The 26,657-nt window shown below is 39.0% G+C and overlaps 1 protein-coding gene across 16 annotated transcripts in view; it reads left to right on the forward strand.

Annotated features, from left to right (window-relative positions):
- TP63 (tumor protein p63) overlaps nt 1–26,657 on the forward strand; it is a 273,579-nt gene that overhangs the window by 199,588 nt on the left and 47,334 nt on the right. For 11 of the 16 annotated variants that reach the window (XM_077290281.1, XM_077290289.1, XM_077290284.1 and 8 more), the window contains exon 4: nt 19,022–19,276. In XM_077290281.1, coding sequence (XP_077146396.1) covers nt 19,022–19,276 — 255 coding nt within the window. Of the gene's footprint in view, nt 1–10,605; nt 10,785–19,021; nt 19,277–26,657 lie in introns of those variants that run through there. The other 5 variants (XM_077290293.1, XM_077290286.1, XM_077290294.1 and 2 more) reach the window with 2 other exon arrangements.

The following is a 26,657-nucleotide window of genomic DNA, read 5'->3' on the forward strand; positions in this document are numbered from 1 at the left end:
TACCGTGCAATCGGACAACATTCTGAAAAAACAGAGGAACCAACTCAGAAGAAGAAGGCAACTTGGGCAGAGGAACCAAATGGACCATTTTAGAGAAACGGTCACAGACCACCCAGATGACAGACATCTTCTGGGAAACAGGCAGATCTGAAATAAAATCCATCGAGATGTGTGTCCAAGGCCTCTTAGGAATAGGCAAGGGCAACAGCAGTCCGCTAGCCCGAGAACTACAAGACTTGGCCCGAGCACAAACGTCACATGACTGCACAAAGACTCGCACATCTCGTGACAGGGAAGGCCACCAGAAGGATCTTGCCACCAAATCCCTGGTACCAAAAATTCCGGGATGACCTGCCAATGCAGAAGAATGTACCTCAGAGATGACTCTGCTGGTCCAATCATCCGGAACAAACAGTCTATCAGGCGGACAACGATCCGGTCTATCCGCCTGAAACACTTGCAAGGACCGCCGCAGATCAGGAGAAACGGCCGACAAAATTACTCCCTCCCTAAGGATACCTGTGGGTTCAGAATTACCAGGAGAGTCCGGGTCAAAACTCCTAGAAAGGGCATCTGCCTTAACATTCTTAGAACCCGGTAGGTATGACACCACAAAATTAAAGCGAGAAAAAAATAAAGACCAGCGCGCCTGTCTAGGATTCAGGCGTCTGGCAGTCTCAAGATAAATCAAATTTTTGTGGTCAGTCAATACCACCACCTGATGCCTAGCCCCCTCGAGCCAATGGCGCCACTCCTCAAACGCCCACTTCATGGCCAAAAGCTCCCGATTCCCAACATCATAATTCCGCTCTGCGGGCGAAAATTTGCGAGAAAAGAAAGCACAAGGCCTAATGACGGAGCAGTCGGAACCTTTCTGCGACAACACTGCCCCAGCTCCGATCTCCGAAGCGTCAACCTCAACCTGAAAAGGCAGATTCACATCAGGCTGACGCAACACAGGGGCAGAGGCAAAACGGCGCTTAAGCTCCTGAAAGGCCTCTACAGCATGAGGGGACCAATTAGCAACATCAGCGCCTTGTCTGGTCAAATCAGTCAGTGGTTTAACGACATCCGAAAAACCAGCAATAAATCGGCGGTAAAAGTTGGCAAAGCCCAAAAATCTCTGAAGACCCTTAAGAGAGGAGGGCTGAGTCCAGTCACAAATAGCTTGCACCTTGACGGGATCCATCTCAATGGAAGAGGGAGAAAAAATATACCCCAAAAAGGAAATTTTCTGGACCCCAAAAACGCACTTAGACCCCTTCACACATAAAGAATTAGACCGCAGAACCTGAAAAACTCTCCTGACCTGCTGGACATGAGAGTCCCAGTCATCAGAAAAAATCAGAATATCATCCAGATATATTATCATAAATTTATCCAGAAAATCGCGGAAAATATCATGCATAAAAGACTGGAAAACTGAAGGGGCATTAGAAAGACCAAAAGGCATGACCAAATACTCAAAGTGGCCCTCGGGCGTATTAAATGCGGTCTTCCACTCATCCCCCTGCCTGATCCGCACCAAATTATACGCCCCACGAAGATCAATTTTAGAGAACCACTTAGCACCCTCTATACGAGCAAACAAATCAGTAAGCAATGGCAATGGGTATTGATACTTAACAGTGATCTTATTCAGAAGCCGATAATCAATACATGGTCTCAAAGAGCCGTCTTTTTTTGAGACAAAGAAAAACCCAGCTCCCAAGGGAGAAGAAGATGGACGAATATGTCCCTTTTCCAAAGACTCCTTTATATATTCCCGCATAGCAGCATGTTCCGGCACAGACAGATTAAACAAACGACCCTTTGGATATTTACAACCCGGTATCAAATCTATGGCACAATCGCACTCACGGTGCGGAGGTAACGACCCAAGCTTGGGTTCGTCAAAGACGTCTTGATAATCAGAGAGGAACTCAGGGACTTCAGAGGGAATGGACAACGAAATAGAAACCAAAGGTAAGTCCCCATGAATACCCTTACATCCCCAGCTCAACACAGACATTGCTCTCCAGTCCAAGACTGGGTTGTGAGACTGCAACCATGGCAATCCCAGTACCAAATCGTCATGTAAATTATACAGCACCAGGAAACGAATAATCTCCTGGTGATCCGGATTGATACACATGGTTACTTGTGTCCAGTATTGTGGTTTATTATTAGCCAATGGGGTGGAGTCAATCCCCTTCAGAGGAATAAGAGTCTCCAAAGGCTCTAAATCAAAACCACAACGATTGGCAAAGGACCAATCCATAAGACTCAGAGTGGCGCCAGAGTCAACATAGGCGTCCGTGGCAATGGATGACAAAGAGCAAATCAGGGTTACAGACAAAATAAACTTAGACTGAATGGTGCCAATGGAAACAGACTTATCAAGCTTCTTTGTACGCCTAGAGCATGCTGATATAACATGAGTAGAATCCCCACAATAGAAACACAATCCATTCTTCCGTCTAAAATTCTGTCGCTCGCTCCTGGACAGAATTCTATCACACTGCATACTTTCTGGCGTCTTTTCCATAGACACCGCCAGATGGTGCACCGGTTTGCGCTCCCGCAGACGCCTATCAATCTGAATAGCCATTGTCATGGACTCATTCAGACCTGCAGGCACAGGGAACCCCACCATAACATCCTTAACGGCATCAGAGAGACCTTCTCTGAAAGTTGCCGCCAAGGCGCACTCATTCCACTGAGTAAGCACAGACCATTTACGGAATTTTTGGCAGAAAACTTCAGCTTCGTCTTGCCCCTGAGATAGTGCCATCAAAGTTTTTTCTGCCTGAAGTTCCAAATGAGGTTCCTCATAAAGCAAGCCCAAGGCCAGAAAAAACGCATCCACATCGCGTAACGCAGGATCCCCTGCTGGCAATGAGAAGGCCCAATCTTGAGGGTCACCCCTGAGCAAGGAAATCACAATCCTAACCTGCTGAGCAGGGTCTCCAGCTGAACGAGACTTCAGGGACAAATAAAGCTTACAATTATTTCGGAAATTCTGGAAGCTAGCTCTATTCCCTGTGAAGAACTCCGGCAAAGGAATTCTCGGCTCAGATACCGGAGCATGTACCACAAAATCTTGTAAATTTTGTACTTTCGTGATGAGATTATTCAAACCCGCAGTTACACTCTGGAGATCCATTATTGTCAGGTGCACACAGAGCCATACAGAGATTAGGAGGAGAGAGAGAAAAAAGACTGCAGCAAGGCAGACTGGAGGAAAAAAAAAAAAAAAAAAAAAAAATTCCAGCAGACTTCTTATAACTCTCCTTTCTCAACCTGGGTCTTTAACACTTTCCTGGCCGGTCAAACTGTCATGATCTCTGCAGGCAGAGATCATAGCAAGCCTATAGAGGGACAAGCTCTCGGAAGATGGAACTATACTGACCATGAACTAAGCCTGCCGCGCAACTAGAAATAGCCAGGTAGCATTTCCTATTTATCGCTAGATGCCCAGCTCTGGCCTAAGACCTAAATAGCTAGCAGAGGGAAATATAAGACCTGGCTCACCTCTAGAGAAATATTCCAAAGAAGACAGTAGCCCCCCACATATAATGACGGTGAGTTCAGATGAAACAACAAACGCAGCAGGAAAATAGTCTTAGCAAATTTGAGGTCCGCTTACTAGATAGCAGAAGACAGATAGTATACTTTCATGGTCAGCAGAAAAAACACTAACAAAACACCATCCAGAGATTACCTTAAACTCTGGCATTAACTCATAACGCCAGAGTAGCAATCCCTGATCAACGAGAGCTTTCCAGACACAGTAACAAAACTTCAGCTGTGAACTGGAACAAATAGGCAAAACAAAACATGGACAAAAGTCCAACTTATCTAGTAGTTGTCTAGAAGCAGGAACAAGCACTGAGAAGCATCAGATAACATTGTTGACCGGCAAGAAACCACCAGAGAAATGAGCTTAAATAGCGACACCCACTACTGATGGAACCAGGTGAAACAGGAAAGAGGATGACAAGTCCAATTCCACAAGCGGCCACCGGGGGAGCCCAGAATCCAAATTCACAACAGTCCACACTGCCAAAAGTACCAATGCCTGGGTTAAAAATAACCGTATCACTGTGCTTGATTGGCCAAGCGAACTCGCCTGACGTTAACCCCATAGAGAATCTGTGGGATATTGTCAAGAGGAAGATGAGACACCAGACCCAACAATGGAGACAAGCTGAAGGCTGCTATCAAAACAACCTGGGATTCCATAACACCTCTGCAGTGCCACAGGCTGATCGAATCCATGCCTTGCTGTATTGATTCACTAATTGATGCAAAAGGAGCCCCTACCAAGTATTAAGTGCATTTACTGAACATACATTTCAGTAGGCCAACATTTTTGAATTTTAAAATAATTTTTCAAGCTGGTGTTATAAAGTATTCTAATTTACCGAGATAATTACCTTTTGGGTTTTCATTATCTGTAAGCCATAATCATCAGCATTAACAGGAATAAACACTTGAAATAGATCACTCTGTAATGACTCTATATAATACACTGTGTGCAGAATTATTGGGCAAGTTGTATTTTAGAGGATTATTTTTTTATTATCAACAACTATGTTCTTAATCAACCCAAAAGACTCATAAATATCAAAGCTTAATATTTTTGGAAGTTGGAGTGGGTTTTTTTAAATTTGTCTATCTTAGGAGGATATCTGTTTGTGCAGGTAACTATTACTGTGCAGAATTATTAGGCAACTTAATAAAAGCCAAATATATTCCCATCTCACTCGTTTATTTTCACCAGATAAACCAATATAACTGAACAAAATTTAGAAATAAACATTTCTGACATGCAAAAAAAAACCCCAAACAAACAGTCTTCCATCCATAGATTCTGTCAGTTGCTTGATCTGTTTATGATCAACATTGCATGCAGCAGCCACCACAGCCTCCCAGACACTGTTCCAAGAGGTGCACTTTTTTTCCCTCCCTGTAGATCTCACATTTTATGAGGGACCACAGGTTCTCTGAGGTTCAGATCAGGTGAACAAAGGGGCCATGTCATTATTTTATCTTCTTTGAGACCATTACTGGCCAGCCACGCTGTGGAGTAGTTGCAGACATGTGATGGAGCATTGTCCTGCATGAAAATCATGTTTTTCTTGAACGATACTGACTTCTTCCTGTACCACTGCTGGAAGAAGTTGTCTTCCAGAAACTGGCAGTAGGTCTGGGAGTTGAGCTTCACTCCATCCTCAACCCGAAAAGGTCCCACATGTTCATCTTTGATACCAGCCCATACCAGTACCTCACCTCCACCTTGCTGGCGTCTGAGTCGGAGTAGAGCTCTGGCCCATCCATATGACCCCTCAAGAGTCACTCTCATTTCATCAGTCCATAAAACCTTTGAAAAGTCAGTCTTAAGAATTCTTGGCCCAGCCTTGACGTTTTATCTTATGTTTCTTGTTCAAAGGTGGTCGTTTTTCAGCCTTCCTTACCTTGGCCATGTCCCTGAGTATCGCACACCTTGTGCTTTTTGTTACTCCAGTAATGTTGCAGCTCTGAAATATGGCAATACTGGTGGCAAATGGCATCTTGGCAGCTTCACGCTTGATTTTCCTCAATTCATGGGCAGATACTTTGTGCCTTTTTTGCCCAACACTCTTCTTGCAACCCTGTTGGCTATTTGCCATGAAACGCTTGATTGTTCGGTGATCACGCTTCAAACGTTTGGCAATTTCAAGACTGCTGCATCCCTCTGCAAGACATCTCACAATTTTAGACTTTTCAAAGCCCGTCAAATCTCTCTTCTGACCCATTTTGCCAAAGGAAAGGAAGTTGCCTAATAATCCTAATAATTCAGCACACCTTATATAGGGTTTTGATGTCATTAGACAACACCCCTCCTCATTAGAGAGATGCACATCACCTGATTTACTTAATTGGTATTTGGCTCTCAAGCCTGAACAGCTTGGAGTAGGACAACTTGTATAAAAAGTATCATGTGATGAAAATACAACTTGCCTAATAATTCGGCACACAGTGTATATGAATTTCACTTTTTGTGTTGAACTGGAATAAATTAACTTTTTGATGATATTCTAATTTATTGAGAATCACTTGTATGTATGGAGAAAAAAGACTTCAGAATTTCAGGAAAAGAACATCTTGCCAACCATTAAGCATGAGGGTGGGTCAATCATGCCTTGGAGTTTTGTTGCAGCTAATAGTACAGGGAACATTTCATGGGTACATGGAAGAATGGATTCATTGAACTTTCAACAAGTTCTTGATGCAAACATAGCACCATCTGTAAAAAAAAAAAAAAAAAAGCTAAAGTTGAAGAGGATGGATTCTACAAAAGGATAATGATCCTAAACATATGTCAAAATCCACTTTAGACTACCTGAAAAGGCGCACGCTGAAGTGTTTTTAATGGCCATCACAGTCCCATGATCTGAAGATGGTTGAACTGTAGCTACACCTCAAAATAGCAGTGCATTCAAGACTCTCACAGAACTGGAAGGATTTTCCAAGCAAAAATGAATGAAAATCCCTCAAACAATTATTGAAATAAAGTAGGCTGTTTACAAAAAGTGTTTGCAAGCTGTGATACTTGCAAAAGGGGGGTGCTACAAGTTACCAACCATGCAGGGTGCCCAAACTTTTGCATTAGTCCATTTTCCTTTTTGTAATTTTTAAAATGTAAAAGATAAAAAAAATTGTATTTTAGGCAAAAGAAATTATATTTTTTGCCTAAACTACAAATGATATGTGATCTTTTACTTTAGCCTTTTTATGGATAGTTTCTTCAACGTGCTTAACTGTTCTTAATAACGGTAATTTTGACCGGGGGTTCCCAAACCTTTACATGCCACTGTAGCAGTCAGTCTATCAGACCAAACATCCCAGAAAGAGCAAAGTTTGTGACGAACACAAGGGTCATACTGAATCTTCTCTCACAAAATGTATATATCAATCTGTTTTGCTATCCTGCTCTATAACATGGCGCCTGCAGATTGTAAGGCATTTTCATGATGACAGATTCCCTTTTAAGCTTTAACTGCCTGAATCTTAGTTACCTGATATCATCTATTAGGGTGAAGAGACTTCCATATACATCAAATGGTGGGTCAGCCCTGCAGAAAATCGATTTGCTTCAACAACTTTTATCTAACGTGTATAGGTGCCTTGGGTTGAAGTTACTTCTGTAGTTAAGCAATTATTACAACAATACATTTAGATGAGTAGTTAAGAACTTTAGATAATCGATGGGATCTACTGATGACACACAACACACATGACCATAAAGAACATGCAGGCTTTCTGCATTAGATTACTACTTTGTGTATTGGATCATATAGCTAACTGAACAGAATGTTCTATAACAGTATTCGGGAGAGAATCTGAACCACCGGGGACTTTCAGAGGTCACAGACAAGGATAGCGGCAGACACTAAAGGCATGGCAAGGACCCACAATAGGGCGGACATAGTTAGGGACCCAGTCACAGAAGAGGGATGACCTGACAACTTTGGCTGATGGCCATGTTGCCAGTCACAGCATGCACTTATGTCTACATTTAGTCACCTGTGCCCTTAGGATTCCTTTACTCAAGTGATCTAAACGTTTCTGGAAGAGCCCTGGAGAAATACTAGAAATGGGGTACCAGGTCCACTTTTAGGAGAAGATCTAGAACAACCATGAAAAATAAACTAAATCTACTACCAGTCCTTTCTTTACTAATGATAGCCTTTCTGAGTGCTCACCTAGACACCGTAGACTTTTCCTTAGTGCCTAGAAGACTCCTTAGTCAGGATTGAAATTTGAGGTCATCATAAAACTGGTGGTTTGTTTTTTCCTTCCCTAAGGTTCTGGTTTGCAATAAGCACTAAGGCTAGGAAATCTTGAATGAACCTTGCAAGGGAAGAAATAAAAATGTGTCTTCATTTAATCATTACATTTAAAATGTGATGAAAAGCATGGACAACTATTGCATAATTCTTTTTTAAATGAGTTTTATTAGTGGATTGCCCCTTTTTGGATTACTTTATTTTTGTAATTAGCCCCATAATCTGCAATGTATTAATCATTTTAAACGTAGTAGACGAGTCATTTATAGTGCTAAGAGAATTTTATAATGGTAATGAAAATGCTATATTTTGTGGATTTTTTTTTCTCCCTTACAAGGAGTGCATTATTTTAGGCTCCTAAAAAAGCCTAAAAGCCTTCAATGTTCCTCTTTAGTAATATCTTAATTTTACAATTTCTGTTTCTAGAAAACTAAGACTTTCATTACAACTTAGACCTCATTCAAACAATAGGAATTTCCCAAAGCATTTTTCACAAGAAAACTTTATTTCTAGCAACCTAGAAAAAAAAAATCTGTGTATGTACTCTTATCTCTACTTTGCTTTGGTGTAGATCCTCATCAAAATCCTCATCAAAAACTCTTTGGTAATCTCCTCCTTTTCATCTTTGTTAAATTTACTTTTCTAATCATATGATGAGTGGTTTCAGCTATTAATATTTTGTCTTTTTTTATTCCTGAAAAGGTTTTAAAAATGTCTTGTAGAAAGTGCATGCAACTTCTTAAAATAGGATCATGAGCCAAACAACTCCAAACTAGGCTCTGTCGAATCAAAAGGCTGCAATGATCTCCCCAGAAGTGTTTCCTGAAGCAGTTTCTGCTTGAAATAGAGTATATGTTGTTGTTGTTGTGTTTTTTTTTTTTTAAGCTATTCCAAAACCGTAATAGTCTTGTACATTTATGAGAAGGTCACTTCTCTGCCTCTCATTGACTCCACCTGCCCATTTTTGCAGTATCTGATAAGGATGCTATTTCTACCAGCATGCACACCAGCCGGTCAATCACCATCCTCGTGTATATGCTGGACTCGTAAACTATGTGTTTGGCAACCATAGTAGTGATGAACGAGTGTACTCATTGTTCAGGTTTTCCCGAGCACCCTCTGGTGATCTGAGTATTTGTTAATGCTCGGAGATTTAATTTTTGTTGACGCAGCTGTATGATTTACAGCTGCTAGCCAGCCTGAGTACATGTGGAGGTTGCCTGGTTGCTAGGGAATCCCCACATGTATGCAAGCTGTCTATCAGCTGTAAATCATGCAGCTGAGGTTATGAAAACTAAATCTCGGAGCCCTGACAAATACTCGGAGACCACCCGAGCGTGCTCGGGAAAACCCGAGCAACGAGTATACTCGCTCATCACTAAACCCAGAGCACTTAAATTCTGCACCAAATGTCAGTTTAGGCTGCTAGGAGTGCAAACCTATAAAGGAAAGTATTTAGGCTGACAGGTTCAATTTATCAGATTTATCTTTTTGACCAAAAGAAACAAATAGAGTTAATTTAGTAACTGTTTTTTTTTATTTGAGTCTTTGCATCTTTTCTAGGTATATTCAATGCAATAGTCTACTTTAGTAAGCAGCATATTTTGTTTTTTTGCTGGCCACATTACACACCTTTTTATATATTGTGATAAATGAGTTGTGTTTAAAAAGATGGCAAACCTTTTGGCTTTTTAAATTTGCGTTGGGCGCTATGTAGAAGGCTCAACTTTTATTATATGGAAAAAATAGTAATCGTTTTTATTATACTAGTATTTTGTTCTGAATTCACCCATTCTTAATTTCTACAAAGACCGCCTTGCTAACATTTATAACAAATCTGCCTTCAGTCTTTTCTCCAAATCATCAGGTGGTCTTTGATGCTGTTTTCAGTTGTCGTTTTTTTTAATAACCATGTTTTTCGGTTTTTGTTGTTTGTCATATAGACAACATATATGATTATATTGATTGAGAGGTTAGAGTGCCTCGGAATGAAACTACAACGTAGCATCGGAGCCATTGCATGATGCTACAGGTCCCCAACACCAGTGACTTGTGAAAGTCCTTTTCCTTCACCAGTGTGAACAGAGACTGATATTGTAAACATTTTTCAATCTGAAAAAGAAACACATACTACAAGTTAAGAAAGGAATTGTTGTTGTAGCCATTAGCAGATTACTGGTAGCTGTAGACCTAATCGAGTCATCTGTGATGCTTAAATGCCAACATATATTTAATTAGAAATGGGCAATCCTTTGTTAAAAGTGGTCTGCAAAAATAAGCTGCTCATTAGATATCCCACTGTTCGGACCCCAATCGGATGTAATCTACAGGGGCATCTAGCTGCAAGTGTTAAATTCTTCTGAAATTCCACCACACAGAAAATGGAGAATTATATGGAAACGATTACAAATGGTGATGAAAACATCATAAAATAAATAAATTGCATTGCGCAATATAAAGTACATTTTAGTACAGACTTGAAAAGCTAAAATATTGTCTCCTGCTAAATCTGTATAAGGTGGTGTAGAGCTAAAGTATGCCTTGTATCGCCGAGCTTTCATAGTGACATAGTTTTTGTGTCCCAAAATTGTCACCAGTTGCTTGTGTACATGGCCTCACATCCCTTTTGTCTGTCTCCTTTGTGAAGAGTTTTTATGGAATTTTAACTACCTAGTGAGGTGGGAGAGGCTGATCTGGGACCAAGGTGGAACTTCTGACAGAAGTCTCCACCTCTCGGCTCCTGAATCCAGGTGTATATATAAACAGAGGTTTAAATAAATGATGTGACAGACAGTGGGAGAGAGAAACCTCATTATTCTTGGTGTCTTCTTGCAAAAGTTGTACGTGCTTTGGGCCATTCAGGGGGGGTGTATAAAGAATCTGGAGCCTGAAGAAAGGACAGCATCTCTGATTAACCTCACGGCAACGATGTTGTACCTGGAAAATAATGCCCAGGCTCAGTATAGTGAGGTAATGTATCATTGCAATATTCAGAAAAAACATTTGTGTGTGTGTGTAAAATATATATATATATATATATATATATATATATATATATATATATATATATATATATATATATATATATATATATATATATATATATATATATATATATATATATATATATGTATAGTGTGTGTATGTTCTATTAGTTTTTTTTTCATTATTGCATATGGATATGTATAACATATTTCAGCTTGTAAACCATACTTTTAGTGTACAAATTGCATCAAATCACAGTTTTATATACTTGTGAGCAAATTGTATGTTCATTGTAAATGAGAATCCACATTGGAAACTATACGTTTGCTTTGTGTATGGTGACTACTTGATGAAATAACTTTGCTTTATCCAGGGACATCTTGAGATCCTGATGTGACATTCCGGCATATAACTGTAAAAGTGCAGCTGCTGCCACTCATTTCAATGGCCAGAATTTCATGGCATTGTGCAAGAAGACAAAATGTGAATTGTTCCGGCGAGGACTATGCAGCGCAGTTGGAATGATTAGCTAGTCATTGTTACAGGATAAAAAGTGACCCTTTCTTCAGTTTAAGTACATATGGTTTGATTACAAGTTTTCAAAAGACTTTTTTCTTTCTTTTGAGTAGTAGTTTATGACTCTGGAAATTTTCCAAAGATTTCTATGTGAATTGTTAGCGGTGATAGTGTTTGTTCTAGAAGCAGGTGGAAACAGAGATGTTGTTGTTCATGATGATCTAAGAGGGCTGCTCTGAGAAGGATTGCATTAAGGTCTAATGAGGTGTTGAATGCAGAAAGATTTACCTAAGGTTTAATGGCAAAGTGAGAAACCAACAATTAACTCTCCTTTTCTAAAATTTGGATGAGATTGGTCAGCCCAGTGTGACAAGCTTTCATAATGTTGGGCACATTTCCAGTATAGGAATGTATTCATGATGTACAATCGCCATTTAGGGTAAGACAATCTGTTCAGCTCATCAGTTGCCTAGAGTTAGCGGCATTCACTAAAGCAACTACTTTCTTAACAACATTGATCAAATTCGTTATTATTAGCGCTGTTCGGCAACCCATAATGATGTGAATACATCCTCTTCATTCCGCTAGCTGGTTTCTTATTATTTTTTGTTATTTTTAGAACATCTTCCTCAAGAAGATAATTGAGCATTACCATGTTATCACATCACTCATTATGCACAATTACACTAGTGTCCTTGGCTGGTCGTCATATACAACAACTTATCTGCTTTTTAACATTAACGCAAATGTGATCTTTGTTCTACAAATTTAAATCCGTAGTTTAAAAAGTTGTTGTTTTTTTTTTATACACATTTGTCTTAATGCCTCTAAAAGTGCAAAAGACCTGTGAAGTAACAAAGTTTAAGGGCTCCCTTCTAATATGTTTACTTGATGCAATTTTCCAGTCTTGTTCTTTTCATTATCATAACCATCATTAATCGGCTACGATTTTACTCTTCTCCGAAAATCTGAAACTCTGGTGTTGTAGACTTATTTTGAAATCTTTCTAAACTTCTTGGATGAAATCCATAGGTGAAATCCAAGTCAATGAATGGTTATTATGGATCAGTTTTAAAAGGTGAGAGGAAGCAGGGACTAAGACTGGGGGGATTAAGGTAGTAATACTGTCCAGGGGGCTGGGAGGAAAGGAATTTCAGTCTGTCATGCTTTCCTCCACCCCCATCTTGTTTCAATCTCATGCCACTGGAAAACATGGAAGATAGGGTAATTCAAACATACCCTTATGCATTCTGAGCTGCCTCCATGTGGGTCCGTATGTTCTTAATTTATTTTTCAAAGGAAGCAGCCATCCGAAATAGAATCCAGGACAATGTGTGCATGCTTCTATAATAAAGAGTTTGGTAAACGAACACTAGATAGATGAAGTTGTGGCAAGTTTTTTAAGAAAAAGCCATTTTTGGCAGATTTCTTATTTCGACATTTCTCTGTGAAAATCTGCATAAATTGTTAGCATAATCTTTTTTTTTTTTTACATTTTGTTTTACAATTTCGGAGTTAATTTTTCAATTTCCAATTTCAACTGGTTATCATTCTGATTCGGGTTTTTGTGTTGTTTCAGATCTTTTCCTGCACATATTTGCTTTCAAAAAGATCCTAGCTGTCCTAGGGAGCAGACAGCAGTTCAGTTTTTTTCTCTGTAGACATTGTCATAATGACTGAATCTGATCCAATCAGAAGATGCATGTAGAAAAGATAGCGCTAAATCTGTAGAATTTACTAGGACCCAGTAGGTTTATCTAGCTCAGTGTTTCCCAACTCCGGTCCTCAAGAGCCACCAAGATGTCATGTTTTTAGGATTTCCTTAGTATTGCACAGGTGATGGAATTATTGCCTGTGTAGGTAATGGAATTATCATCTCTTCAACACTAAGGAAATCCTGAAAACATGACCTGTTGGTGTCTCTTGAAGACTGGAGTTGGGGAGCACTGACTAGCTATATTGTCACTGAGATCCCATAATGCACTGCACACAGGGGCGGACATCTTTGGTGCCACCTCTTCAACCAGAAAGGGGCCTAAAATGCAAGAGAGCCAACGTCTTCCTCCACATCAGAATTATGCATAATGAACTATTGGACTGCAAAGGGTTCATGCACTGTTCTTGCATCAGGTTCCTCTTCTGTCTGTGTCCACCACTAGGTGCACAACATTGTGAACTTTAAACCTGAAGAGGAGAAAAAAATCCTTTAACCCTAAATAAGTACAAAGTAATAAATAACCCTTTGGTTGAAGAATTTTGATGCTCTGTAATATAGTTGGGCTTCCAATGTCAAATGGAAGGAGGGAAGTGACTACTCATATTTGTGTCACTTGTCCGATCACTACCTCTTGTGATGTTAGTTTTACAATGTGCTCTGTATTTTTCACTATACAACTGAACCTTTTTTAGCTATTTATAGGGGCTAAAGTTAGTGATAGTCAGTTTAATTTTTTTATTGATTACTGATAAATCAGTAGTACACATGAAAAGAAGAAACTTTATCATATATTAAAAAATCTGCTACTTTCTTCTGCTGGACGGCACAGGTAAAAATTTGTTTTCCGTGGAAACTGAATTTCCCATTAGTGAGATCGATGGCAGCTGGTGCTTATAAAATGCTCCATCTCCTCCCTCCATAGAATTGTAAAAGCACCAAATATCAGCTATCTCAGTTATAGGAAACTGTCTTCAATGAATAGATTTTACCCATTAATTGAGAGTAAAAGATCAGGCCTGGAGGAAAGAGAAGCAGATTTAGATGCATTACAAAGTTACTTATTTTCATGTGTTTGCTGTTATGTGAAAAAAAGTTAAAATGAGGGATGTGTAAGGATAGAAAAGCCATCAAATAGCTAGTTTACTGCTTTAGTATCCTATGCTCATCACACTTTGTTTCTTGTGTACACCGGGGTGCCATGGGGGTCCATTTATCAGTTGATGACCAAAATAAATGTCCTTTTGGACATCCATCTGACTGCTAAATGACAATATATGAAAAAAGACAGACTACAGTCCAGTATAATACTAATATGTATCACGTGGTATCTATGGATGACTGGCCTACAGGATAAGTGAATGCGGATATCATAAGATTTACATGACATACTTGTGAAATTGATGTAATTTTTAGCCTATGGGTGACAGTGTGAATTGGGCCCTGATCATTTCTATCTCCAATGGTATTTGTGTGTTTTTTATTTTAAAGGTATCACAAGATCTTTTGAACCTCAGTGTTGGATCAGACTATTATCCTATCCTGTCATTTGTTCAATCACTACCAGTTCATGATGGTGTTGATCATCTGGCCAAGCTGGCTTTAAGGTTTGCTAGAGCAGATCATAGTGGGGGTTCCGCATGTGGGTGGGTGTCTATGGGTGAATTGAGCTGATGCTTTAAGAGTGCTTCCTTCTTATTATCTGAATAGTTATGGGAAACTCTTGTGAAACCTTGCTGCAGGTGGGAGGATGCCTAAAAACCTTTCATCTCCCTTCCCTTCCATCTCCTGCAGTCTATTTGCTCATGATGCTTCATTGCAATGTAATAACTCTCCTAGACGATGGTACATTTGTGATCTTTGGCAACTTGTGCCTTTTACTTATACTCCATACACAGTGATTGTTTTATAACTAAAAAAACCCACACAAACCCTTTTGCAAGAAGGCAAAAACTGTATCCCATCCTAGTAGGTGTTATTAGCTCTTAACAATATGGGTAAATATTAACCTATGTTATATTTCCTAAGATTGCTCGTCATCAATGCAAGACATATTGTGGAAGCATTCTAGTAGAATATATCTGAGAAAATTGACCCTTCTAAAAGGAGAATTCTAGCATCAAGGTTCTCGAAAAGTAAACTTTCAGTTGTGCCCTGCAGGAACTTTTTTTTGACATGGAATGTACAATTGACAGTTTAGGCTTTGCCCTATAAATACCTGCCCTGAGGGCAGTCAAGAAGCAGTAATGTCCCACAATTGAAAGCAGGTTTCAGTATTCCTGGAGACCTTTTAGTTATGAATTTATCAAGTTCAGATTAAAATGAGAACAAATTATATTCAAAGTATGGAAGGCATCCATCTCCAATATGCAATTGCACCTATTCTAGGATTTACTGACTGCCGAGTAAACGCGTCACTAATTAAATCTGCTAAAATTACTATGATCGGATACAAAATGATTTTTTGAATGTCCCTTCTATCTATCTATATGTTGTATTGAGATGTATAACGTACGAGTCCATTGTATAAAGCTTATATTCAGCTCACTGCAGTCTCCATCCATTCTTGGAGAACAAGGTTCCTCGATATCCTTTTACCTGTCCTTATTTGTCAGCCCATATCCAGTTACAATTCTTTGAGTTACCGGTGACACATATTTTTTTTTTTTAAATGAAATATTAGCTATATGAAATGGTCCAAAAGTGAATAGGTGTCTGAGCATGCAATCTGTTAAGGCGGCATAAATGATACTTTTCCTCCTAACGTGGCCATCCCACCAGCAGCTTAAGGGTTAGTGAGACCCAGACATTTGTTTATTCTGTCATGAGATCTTTGCTCTTGAATTTGCTCAGCTTTTCACCTGGTTTAGACTTTGGGTTTTACACTTCCTGCCCCCAATACTTGTGTCTGTCTTGTTGACATTTCTTTTGTTAGCTGAGCAATGTGAGAGCGTCTGATGCTGGCCTCCTCTCTCTGGGCATCACACTTGTCTGGGATATAGGCATTTCACCTCGCCTGCTGCAAACCCTCTGAAACTCAATCTGCAGAATTCCTCCGTAGTGCTGGCTTTTACGTCTGAGAATTTCTTCATATGTTTTTTTTCTGCTGTGATATAGTGATGAAAACCCAGGAAAATGATTCTTGCTTTATTAATATGGAAGACCTGGCTTTGTAAACGCAATATCTTTTTATAATCCATGTATGTAAATATTTGCAACTCTAAATTAATTGGAATCTGTCAGCAGGTTTTTGCGATGTTATCTGAGGAAAGCATGAGGTAGGGGTTAAAAGACTGAATTAAACGCGGTGTCACTTAGACCGTGTGATGATTTTTACTTAACATCCTAGTGATATAATAGTATTATATCATTGCCCTGACTAGCTGCCTCATGCTAAGCCATGATGCTCCACCTCCTGTGATAAGCAGCTCACTGTCTATAGACAATGTACATACAGAGCCTAGTGTGGCGGCATTAGCTCTCTCCTCTGTTGCATTGTACATCTAAGTATTCTGTGTCCCAACTGCTGCACCCAGTAAACTAAGTGACACATTGTTGGAAACAGGGTCTTTTTTCCTTCATTATGCTGCTCTCAGATGAGGTAACAAAAGCTTGGTGACAGATTCCCTTTAAAAGGTTTTCAAATCTTGTAATCCACCAATGTTTTGATTGGTCAAGGTCTGATCTACCAGTTCACCACAGATCCTTGACTGATTGGCATTGCATCCACTTTGCTGTTTTTCTCTGCACAGTATCAACCCTAGCTGTGCAGAGATCAGCAGTGCATCTCCATTTAAGTAGCAGCCATTCCCTGCACAGCAGGTGGATAGAGGAACACTTTGCAGAGAAAGTCCTGAAGGAGTCTTTGCACTGACATTTTGTTATTCTTAGGATTGGTTTGGAGTCCAATAGGTCAGTTCCCCACTGATGATAAATTCATTGCATATCCAAGGATGTGCTATTATTTTGAGATGGTAAAATCTTTAAAATACAGATAAAAGCCCTCCACCTAAATTGGTCATTGCAGACAGATACTTTGTGATCTGCAAACTCTTTGCATGACGTACGACAGATTAGTTAGGTAGTTGGAGTTTACCACCACAATGGACACATTTTGTAAAGATTGACTCATTTCTTTTGCTTGCTTATTCACACTTCCCATTAAGCAACAGATTGTTCTTAGTCACCATCTTAGAGATATTTGATGTTTCAAAGATGAGTACTCCTACTCAAATTCCCCAAAGGCAGTGATTATGTGCTGTACTACATTTTAAAAGCGCAACATGCAGGCCTTAGAAGAACAAAATATCTCGGTATCTTGAAACATTAAGATTTCCTTTTACTGGATCTAGGGGTCCTAAGCCAATCACTAAACAGTCCAGAGCATGGGGCCGACTCCACCAAACATTCTAGTTGCCACAATGCAGTCAGGCAGCTAACTTTCTCTTGGTATTTGCCAATCTGCCTCATAGAAGTGATTCATCACTCTATACAGTTAGAACATGTTTCCATTGTCAGTCCAGTGGTGGTTTGTTTTTCACCACTCAATTCAACACTGATTTTAAAAATTGCACGCAAGGTCTTGGCCATGTTACCCATGCCGTAAAGCTCTCAGTAGAACATATTTTTTGTGCAGAGGTAAATTTCGGATGAGGTTTAGAGCTTACAAGTCATCAAAGTAGACTCAATAACGGCAAAATTCAATTTGCTTCAGTACTTGAAGTCCACAATCTGAAACTTTACGTGGTCTGCCTTTTTGTGGCTGGGGTGCTGAGGCTCCTAAGCCATTCCACTTTTCAATAATACCGCTTATAATTGATAGTAGAATAGTAGGGAATACATTTCACAAACTGACTTATGATGGTCACATCTTATTACAGTACCAAACTCCCATTCAGTGAGCTCTTTAGTATGACCCATTCTTTCACAATTGTACATTAACGAAGATTACATGGCTAAGAGATGAATGTTATTCATCTGCAACAATAGGTCGGAATGAAAAACCTGAATTCAACTATTAAGATGTGTATTCTAATATTTTGTCGATGTATTGTTTGTTCCATACTGTGTGTGTATATGGTGGCTCAATGGTTAACACTGCAGCCTTGCAGCGCTGGGGTCCTGGGTTCAAATCACACCATCGACAACATTTGCAAGGAGTTTGTATGTTCTCCACGTGTTTGCGTGGGTTTCCTCTGGGTTCTCTGGTTTCCCACCACATTCCAAAGACCTACTGATAGGGAATTTAGATTGTGAGCCCCAATGGGGACAGTGTCAATAATGTTTGTAAAGTGCTGTAGTGCTGTTTAAGTGAGTAAAATAAACAAATAGTTTTTTAATGTTCGTGTAAGGTGTAGTTTGTCATGCTTCAGTTTTCCATTTAATCTTCCTTTTTGAGACCAGTCATGTACTAGGGAGTGTCCCATTCTGCACTTTTGAGATGCTGATCTTCAAATCTGTCTTTCAGTTGTTGCTTTTGAAAGTCCTATATTAATTACAGCTTACATGTTTGTGTTTAATATTTAAGCAGTCAAACAGGTTCCTATAAAATATATTATCCTGAAATGGCAGCCAACCCACCAGTGACCCTTTTGGCTTTAAGCAAAGCTTACATTTCTGTTAATATAGAAAAGATTTTAATGTAGTTTTTTTTAATATATCAAAGACTGTAAAATACATGGGCCATGCACAATGTTTACAAGTTCCAGTTGGTTCCAAGATGTCACTTGATTCTTATATAAGCCACTTTTCACACTATCTTTATCACCATATACTTGAGACATATTTAGGTCTCCTATATTATGCTATCCAGAATCCTATGATTTTTTTTTTTTCAGGTGATATTGGCTATATAAACAATAGAAATGTTAATATCCTTGAACAACTTTTGCAGCAATAGAATGTTGTAAAACTTAAATATACCGAAAGCTGTATTTCTTATTTGGGTTGCTTTGTGAAATTAATTTTGTTCGTTTTTTTTTTCTTTTTTTAGCCACAGTACACAAACTTGGGCCTGCTGAATAGTATGGAACAGCAGATACAGAATGGTTCCTCTTCCACCAGCCCTTACACCAATGAGCATGCACAGAACAGCGTGACCACACCATCGCCATACGCTCAGCCAAGCTCCACATTTGATGCCTTGTCACCTTCGCCAGCCATTCCTTCAAATACTGATTACCCGGGACCTCACAGCTTTGATGTCTCATTTCAGCAGTCCAGTACAGCCAAGTCGGCCACATGGACGGTAAGCAGACTAGTGTACACTTTGAAAACATGGAATGATTTCATGACCTCAATAGGTCATTCATTTGTAGAATGAAGTTTTGGTTTATTGTCCTCTAGTCTTGAGAGGGATCATCTCTTATTAGCAGGAAGCTACCCAGGTATAGATGGTTAGGTTGCACAAGTTCTCACTTGCATGAGGTTTCTCAGGGAGTATTGCCTGCAAGATCTCCTGCACCATATGAATCTCCACGTGGAGAACTTGTACCGTCTAAGAGCATCTCCATTTTTTTACAGGTATGTTTTCAATTTTGCTGGTACTTAAAGGTTTCTTTTCCCAATATAGGAACTATTTATTGTATTACAAGGCTAGTAGCAATGGCCTTGATATTAGGAACCCCCTTGAACAACATCTTGATGTCCCTGTATGGGGTGTTGCTGTGTTATTACTGCAAACTCGAGGAAGGAAAGATAATTGAGGTCCTCGGATGACAAGAAGTGAACATTAAGTTTCTTTGACGAGTTCACCGTGTCATTACTCCAGTGAAATTAAGAACATGTAATTAGTGATGCATTATTTATCCTGCTCTCTGTACGGTGAGACACTCTCAGTATTCAGATTCCCATGTGCAACACTCGCCATGTCTCCTCCTATCGGTTACAGAATGACGAGACAACAGTGAGTGTGCTACACCTAAGATTTGTGCTCAGTTCACAAATTATGCTGCCTAATGCTGGAAGAAAAAACAACTTCTATTTGTTTGCAAACATGTCCTACTGTCAGATATGACTTGTAAAACCAGTTTTCTGTGTCACACATATTACAGCCATCAAGGCTCTAGTTGAAATAATTTTATAAGACTCTAAGTTGCATTGTCATCGGCATTTTTCTTCCAAATAAATAATATAAAGTCTACTGACTGGACTGTAAATGTGAGCCCCATAGGGTTTAAAGAAAAATTCTGACACCTTCATTAACCCACTGAGTAGACAGTCTTGTTTCATATATTTTGATGAGGCTGTTGCAATCTTGGTCGGGAGATGCATGACATTGTTATCCAATATTAGTCTAATGTTCATGAATGTCGGAAGGAGCCTTCAGACTACCACTTACCCTTTCACACTGGCTGTATGTCATTGGCAGTATGAACCCTCAAGAGTCGCAAACCATTGTGAACCATGTTCACATGGTGGACAAATCTGAGTGTGAGACTGTGTGTGTTTAAGGAGCTGAACAGAACTTTAGACTAAAGTTCAATGGAATCTGAACTTCCACGGGTCAGCTTATCCCTAATCACTGACACTGGTGTTTAAACAAATGAACGCTGGTGCTCATGTGCACCTACGTCCATCAGCTTCCCATAACACAATTGCACAGCACTGGTGGGTTACCATAGCAGCTGGGGTCCCCAAGAGGCTACTGCCGCTGCCATTTCGGTACTCCTGTGAAGCTCAGCCACTGACTGAGCTTCATAGGAATTTTTCACTATTTAAAGTTCCCCTCCTTTTCACCCATTACAATTGTACTAAAATATACATATGTAGATGTATCAAAATTAACCCAATTGGATAATGCTGTAAGTTAAAAAAAAAAAAAAAAAAAAAAAAAAGCTACAGAATTGTTTTTTTTTTTGGTTTGTTTTTTTTTGTCGCAAACTCCTCCCTTAATAAAATATGCAACAAAAACAAAAGATTTTGTATGCACCCCTAATTGGGATCAATAAAATGGTCAGTTCACCACTTAAAACACAATCCCTCACACAGCTCAATTGACAAAAGATAAACTTGTTTTGGGTGTTTGGAAAATGGCAACACAAAACAAAAATGTTTTTAAAGAATAATGAATATTTTGGTTCCACTTTAAATAATAAACTTTTGGTTTCCATGCAATTGCCCATACCTGTCGTGATTCAGAGTAAAATTTACCATAAAAGAAAACTCCCCAAAATTGTGACCAAATTTCATTTTTGCTTTCACAATCTCTCTGCATTTGTTTTGTGTTCTACTCTATGGTACATTGAATATTGTTATTCAAAACTATCCCCCGAAAAAAATAAAAAATTAATAAAAATAACAAGCCATCATCTGGCTACATCAACTGGAATATAAAAAAGTTAAGGCTCTTGGAAGAACAGGAAAAAAACAAAAGCACAAAACAAAAAATCACCCCGTTTATAGGGGTTAAGGGGAGTTTCACCCCCAAACTGAAATTATTGTAGATTTCATTGCTTTAATTTTTAAATAAAAACTGTTTTGTCATATTTGCTAATTAAGGGTCTTAGCTGCATCCTTGAAATGGCCATGGACCCAGTGTACGATTTCAACCCTTTGAGCATCCTCTGCACTTCAACATGGCTTCATTGACATCGCTCTTTTAGTGATGTCTGAATTGTACATCTGGTTTTGCGTGGCTAAAGTGAACCTTCAGGAGCTGAGCGCGCACACGGTATCTTTATGGGGGATGACGGCAGCAACTTGTAGCGCTTACCGAATAAGCTGCTGATCAGTCGTCCGGCGCCGCAGCTGCATGTCTCGCGGCTGTTTCACTGTCACAACACATACATAGAGAGCCCAACAAACAGGCTATTCAGTAAGCGCTATGGCTTGCCGAATAAGGAGGGACCCAAACAGATTTGCTTATCTCTAACTATGGGACCACTTACCTTTTGCAGTGTCAGTGCAGATTCACGGGGATTCAATTCATGCCATGTTAAAAGCGAGCGCTGTCCATCAAACTAAGGAGCACTACAGAGGATGCTAATTGAAGGTCGGAGCCAGTGCACTGAGCCCTTGGCCATGCCAAAGGTGCATCAAAAACCACTAATTAAATTGACATGAAAACAATTTTATTACATAAAGTAATGAAATCTTCATTACTGGTATGATATTTATTGGGGCGAAGTCACCTTTTTGACTGTATGAGTGCTTCAGTTTGAGTTTTGATGTGACATACTCCTTAAAGGCTCAAGTAGAATGGCCACTAATCAGGCTGAACATTGGGAACATGACTTTCCTATCTAAAAAGGCCAGCAATCCCTTGGTGAAAGAGCAAAATGCTTGATCGTTGGGTGAGATGAATTTTAAGCAAGCATGAAAATTGTAGTTCTCGCATCACATTAACAATCGTTCTGTGCACATAGATGTGTGGTCAGTATGTTAAAAGAGGCAATTAAATCAACTCACATCAGATTGCAGCTGTGATTGACCTGCCCTTTAGATATTATTTTTTAGCGACTTTAATTTGGCTTGACTTAAAATCTAATTCCGATGGAGTGTGCGGTCATATGTTACACTACCAGTGTTTGGCCGATCTGAGTGATCACATTCATGAAATTGTCATTTTGATTATTTGTTGGTTGGAAGATGTTTTTACTCAACTATCTTTCCTATCTTTCTTAAATGAGTAGAAGTTAAGAGCCAGTATATACCCGTAATTATTAGGATATGATAAAGCTACATCTTCTATACTTAATCAATTTTGCTTTTTTTTTTTTTTGTGTATTGACAGGTGGTTGCTTTTGGCCTCTCGTTAGTAACAAAAAGCAGATATTTTAGCATGCCCTCACAGTATTTCAGATTCTCCAGTTTAATAAAAATGATTTCAAAGGAAATTAAAGTGTTTAAGTCGTGTTTCTCCCAACTCTACATTGTGCTGTTATTCTGTTAATCTTCCGATTTATGAATTGTCAGTTGGGCGTTACCACTTCCCCTGTCAAAGGGGTGTGTCCTCCTACAGTCTCACAATCTGAACTTGATTTGGATAGTGGCAGTTGACACCCATTTGTCAATTAATTCGTCCATTTTAGGAAGAATAGAAGAATGACAATACACCATGGGTTTATGTAAAAATATGCTGCAGAATTTTTATGTTATGGCGAATACATGTATGTGTGATGTGTGTGTATATATAATGTATGACCATTAGGAGAGAACAAATGTCCTCTTTAACCCATTCTAAAGTTCTAACAACACACTCTATATTTTTTTTAATTACTTTTTTTTCTATTTTTCTATTAAGACTTTATCTCTTTGCAACTAAAATTTCAATATTTTTTGGGAAAAAAAATTAATAAAAAAGTTATATATTATAAAATAACAAAAGAACCATTACATTACCTGGAAAATCCACCTATGGTCTAACAACTCTATATCACTCCAGTGCTCATGGTCAATCTTTGTTTGTCTTTGCAGCGGTTCCATGCCTTTTACTAATGTGATTGTTGAAGCCAATCACTGATCTCGGTGGCCTGGTGCTTTGCATGCCAACATCACCACTGAGGCAAGTGAATGGCTGCAGTGGACACATCGGTCGGAAGCACATGATCACTCCAGGGAAGTAATCAGACACTGTTGGGGAGCACTGTAGTGGCAGCACTTAAGCAAAGGTAGATTTTTGGGGTATTATTTCTGGTTGTCGCTCTGCCGTTTACTACCTTTTCAACTAATCCCAAATAAAAGCCATTTCAAGAGAAACTTTCATGGTATCCATATCCCTACTAAAAACATTGACTATATTGGTCAGAGGCAGGACAGAAGATGACAGAAGTTTCCTCACCATCCTCTTAAGGTCCATAGTTCTATGCCCCTTTCGTCTATAGCTGCATCTCACAGAGTTCAACGATTTCAACCTCATAATTGCTCCTTAAATACCCATAGAAATTTGACCCTTTGTAACTATACAAAAATGACTGACTACACCTCTACCAGACTTGTAGATTCGAAAAGTTGATAGTTATTTTTAATTGCCATATTCTAAAATGAAACTCCACCCTGTTTTACTATAGAAAATGGGACTGGAAGCCTGGATTAAAACTGCTTTCAGCATATAAAAATGAAATCACCGTGTGAAGGTGAACAATAAATACATTCCAAAGCCTATGGCGATATTCAATGAGACTAGAATTTATGAGCCAAATAGCAACTGTAGACATATAAAAAATCTGTCTCAAGTTTACTGAAAGTGGCAGATTATTGGATTACTGAATGACAGAAGTTGGGATTTTCTCTGTTTCATGCTTTTGCTTCATATATATTGTTAGTTGCCTAGAAAAGGCATTTGCTATGTATTTGCTTTTAGTTTTGTGTTTTTATGAGGATAAGGATGTTGTGATTTTTGTCTGCTTTCTTTCATGTCAGCCCTACAAACATGCTGGCGATCAGACAGGTGGTCAGAACATTAGATCTCTGCTTTTAACTTGCCATAAAATAGAAGCACCTGGTTTCTTGTCTGTTGCCAAGTAATAATTTAGAGATTTGCCACCGACCCCGAAGATGTTATCACTAGCGTTGACTGTTGATAACTTATTGCCATTTCTGGCTTCTTGTGTTGCTCATTAATGTACTGCATGACGAGCCGCTAATTTAATTCTAAAATGTCTTAAGATCACAAATGCAATTTATAATTTCCCAATATGCTATTGAATGCTAGTGTTTTATAGTCCTCTTGTGACTGACCACTGATGGGTATTAAAGAAGGAGGCGAACCCTTACTTTTACTTTACAATTCAAATGATCTCTCTGCCTTCGTAATAAACAAAATTGCAGAAAATGCTCTAAAATGACAAAAAAAACTTGACTTTATAAACCTTAGCAGGTACAGGGGTTGGCCCCCTGTTCAGTGAATTAGTGACCTCAGCGGTGGCAAAATCTGTGCCAAAAGAGGATGGAGGAGGTGAACAGTATACTTTAGTTATTGTAGGCTGTTTCCATTTTTTTTTTCTTCCTGATGTAGACTTTTAAATAAAATATGTATAATCTGTAACCTAAAACAATTTTAGATATAAAAAGGTAGATCACTATATACTTAAATAAGATGTTCTTGGGCCAATGATGTATGCATTGCAGGGTAGGCTTCCCAAAATGCTCTGCCGCTATGACATCAAGCGGATTATCTTTCCTTGTACAGTTGTTGTGGTTGGGGCCATCTCAAATCAGTGGTTCCCAATGGAGCACAATTTTGCACAGCAAAGTAATTTCCCATCTCTAGAATTACTGGGTAATCTCTTCCGTAGAATGTTAGCTCTTATGATCAGCAGGTATCTCTCTTGTTTGCTCTCTCTCTTCTGGTTTGCTCTCTCTCTTCTGGTTTGCTCTCTCTCTTCTGGTTTGCTCTCTCCCTTCTGGTTTGCTCTCTCTCTTCTGGTTTGCTCTCTCGCGCTCTTGTCCTCGCTCTTTTGGTCTCGCTGTGTCAGAATCTCTTGGTGTGCAGATAAATAGCATTTAAATCATATCTTTGTTACTAGAGCAGTGGTCATGGAACAGAAATAAACTTTTCTGTATACAGCCTCTCTCTTCCAGTTATTGGGGCGGTGCAGCGAGATGTACCTGTCATCACTCTCTATATACAGTTGTGTTCAAAAGTTTACATACCCCGGCAGAATTTTTGCTTTTTTGACCTTTATTCAGATATGAATGAGAACGCCAAAACTTTTTCTGTACTCATTGTTAGTGGTTGGGTGAAGCCATTTGTCAAACTACTGTGTTTTCTCTATTTAAATCATCATAATTACAGCCCAAAACATCCAAATGACTCTGATCAAAAGTTCACATACCCTGGTGATTTGGGCCTGATAACATGCATAGAAGTTGACACAAATGGGTTTTAACCCCTTCACCCCCGGAGCTTTTTTCGTTTTCGTTTTTCGCTCCCCTCCTTCCCAGAACCATAACTTTTTTATTTTTCCGTCAATATGGCCATGTGAGGGCTTATTTTTTGCGGGACGAGATGTACTTTTGAACGATACCATTGTTTTTACCATGCCGTGTAACAGAAAACGGGAAAAAAATTCCAAGTGTGATGAAATTGCAAAAAAAGTGCAATCTCACACTTGTTTTTCGTTTGGCTTTTTTGCTAGGTTCACAAAATGCTAAAACTAACCTGCCATTATGATTCTCCAGGTCATTACGAGTTCATAGACACCTAATATATCTAGGTTATTTTTTATCTAAATGGTGGAAAAAAATTCCAAAGTTTGCAAAAAAAAATAAAAAAATGTGCGATTTTCCGATACCCGTAGCGTCTCCAATTTTCGTGATCTGGGGTCAGGTGAGGGCTTAATTTTTGCGTGCCAAGCTGCCATTTTTAATGATTCCATTTTGGTGTAGATACGTTCTTTTGATCGCCCGTTATTGCGTTTTAATGCAATGTCGCGGCGACCAAAAAAACGTAATTTTGGCGTTTTGATTTTTTTTCTCGCTACGCCATTTAGCGGTCAGGTTAATCCTTTATTTTTATTGATAGATTGGGCGATTCTGAACGCGGCGATACCAAATATGTGTAGGTTTGATTTTTTTTAATTGTTTTATTTTGTTTGGGGCGAAAAGGGGGTGATTTAAACTTTTATATATTTTTTTATTTTTTTAATATTTTTAAACACTATTTTTAATTTTGGCATGCTTCAATA

The sequence above is a fragment of the Ranitomeya variabilis genome, chromosome 2, assembly GCF_051348905.1.
Source record: "Ranitomeya variabilis isolate aRanVar5 chromosome 2, aRanVar5.hap1, whole genome shotgun sequence".
Taxonomy (NCBI): domain Eukaryota; kingdom Metazoa; phylum Chordata; class Amphibia; order Anura; family Dendrobatidae; genus Ranitomeya; species Ranitomeya variabilis.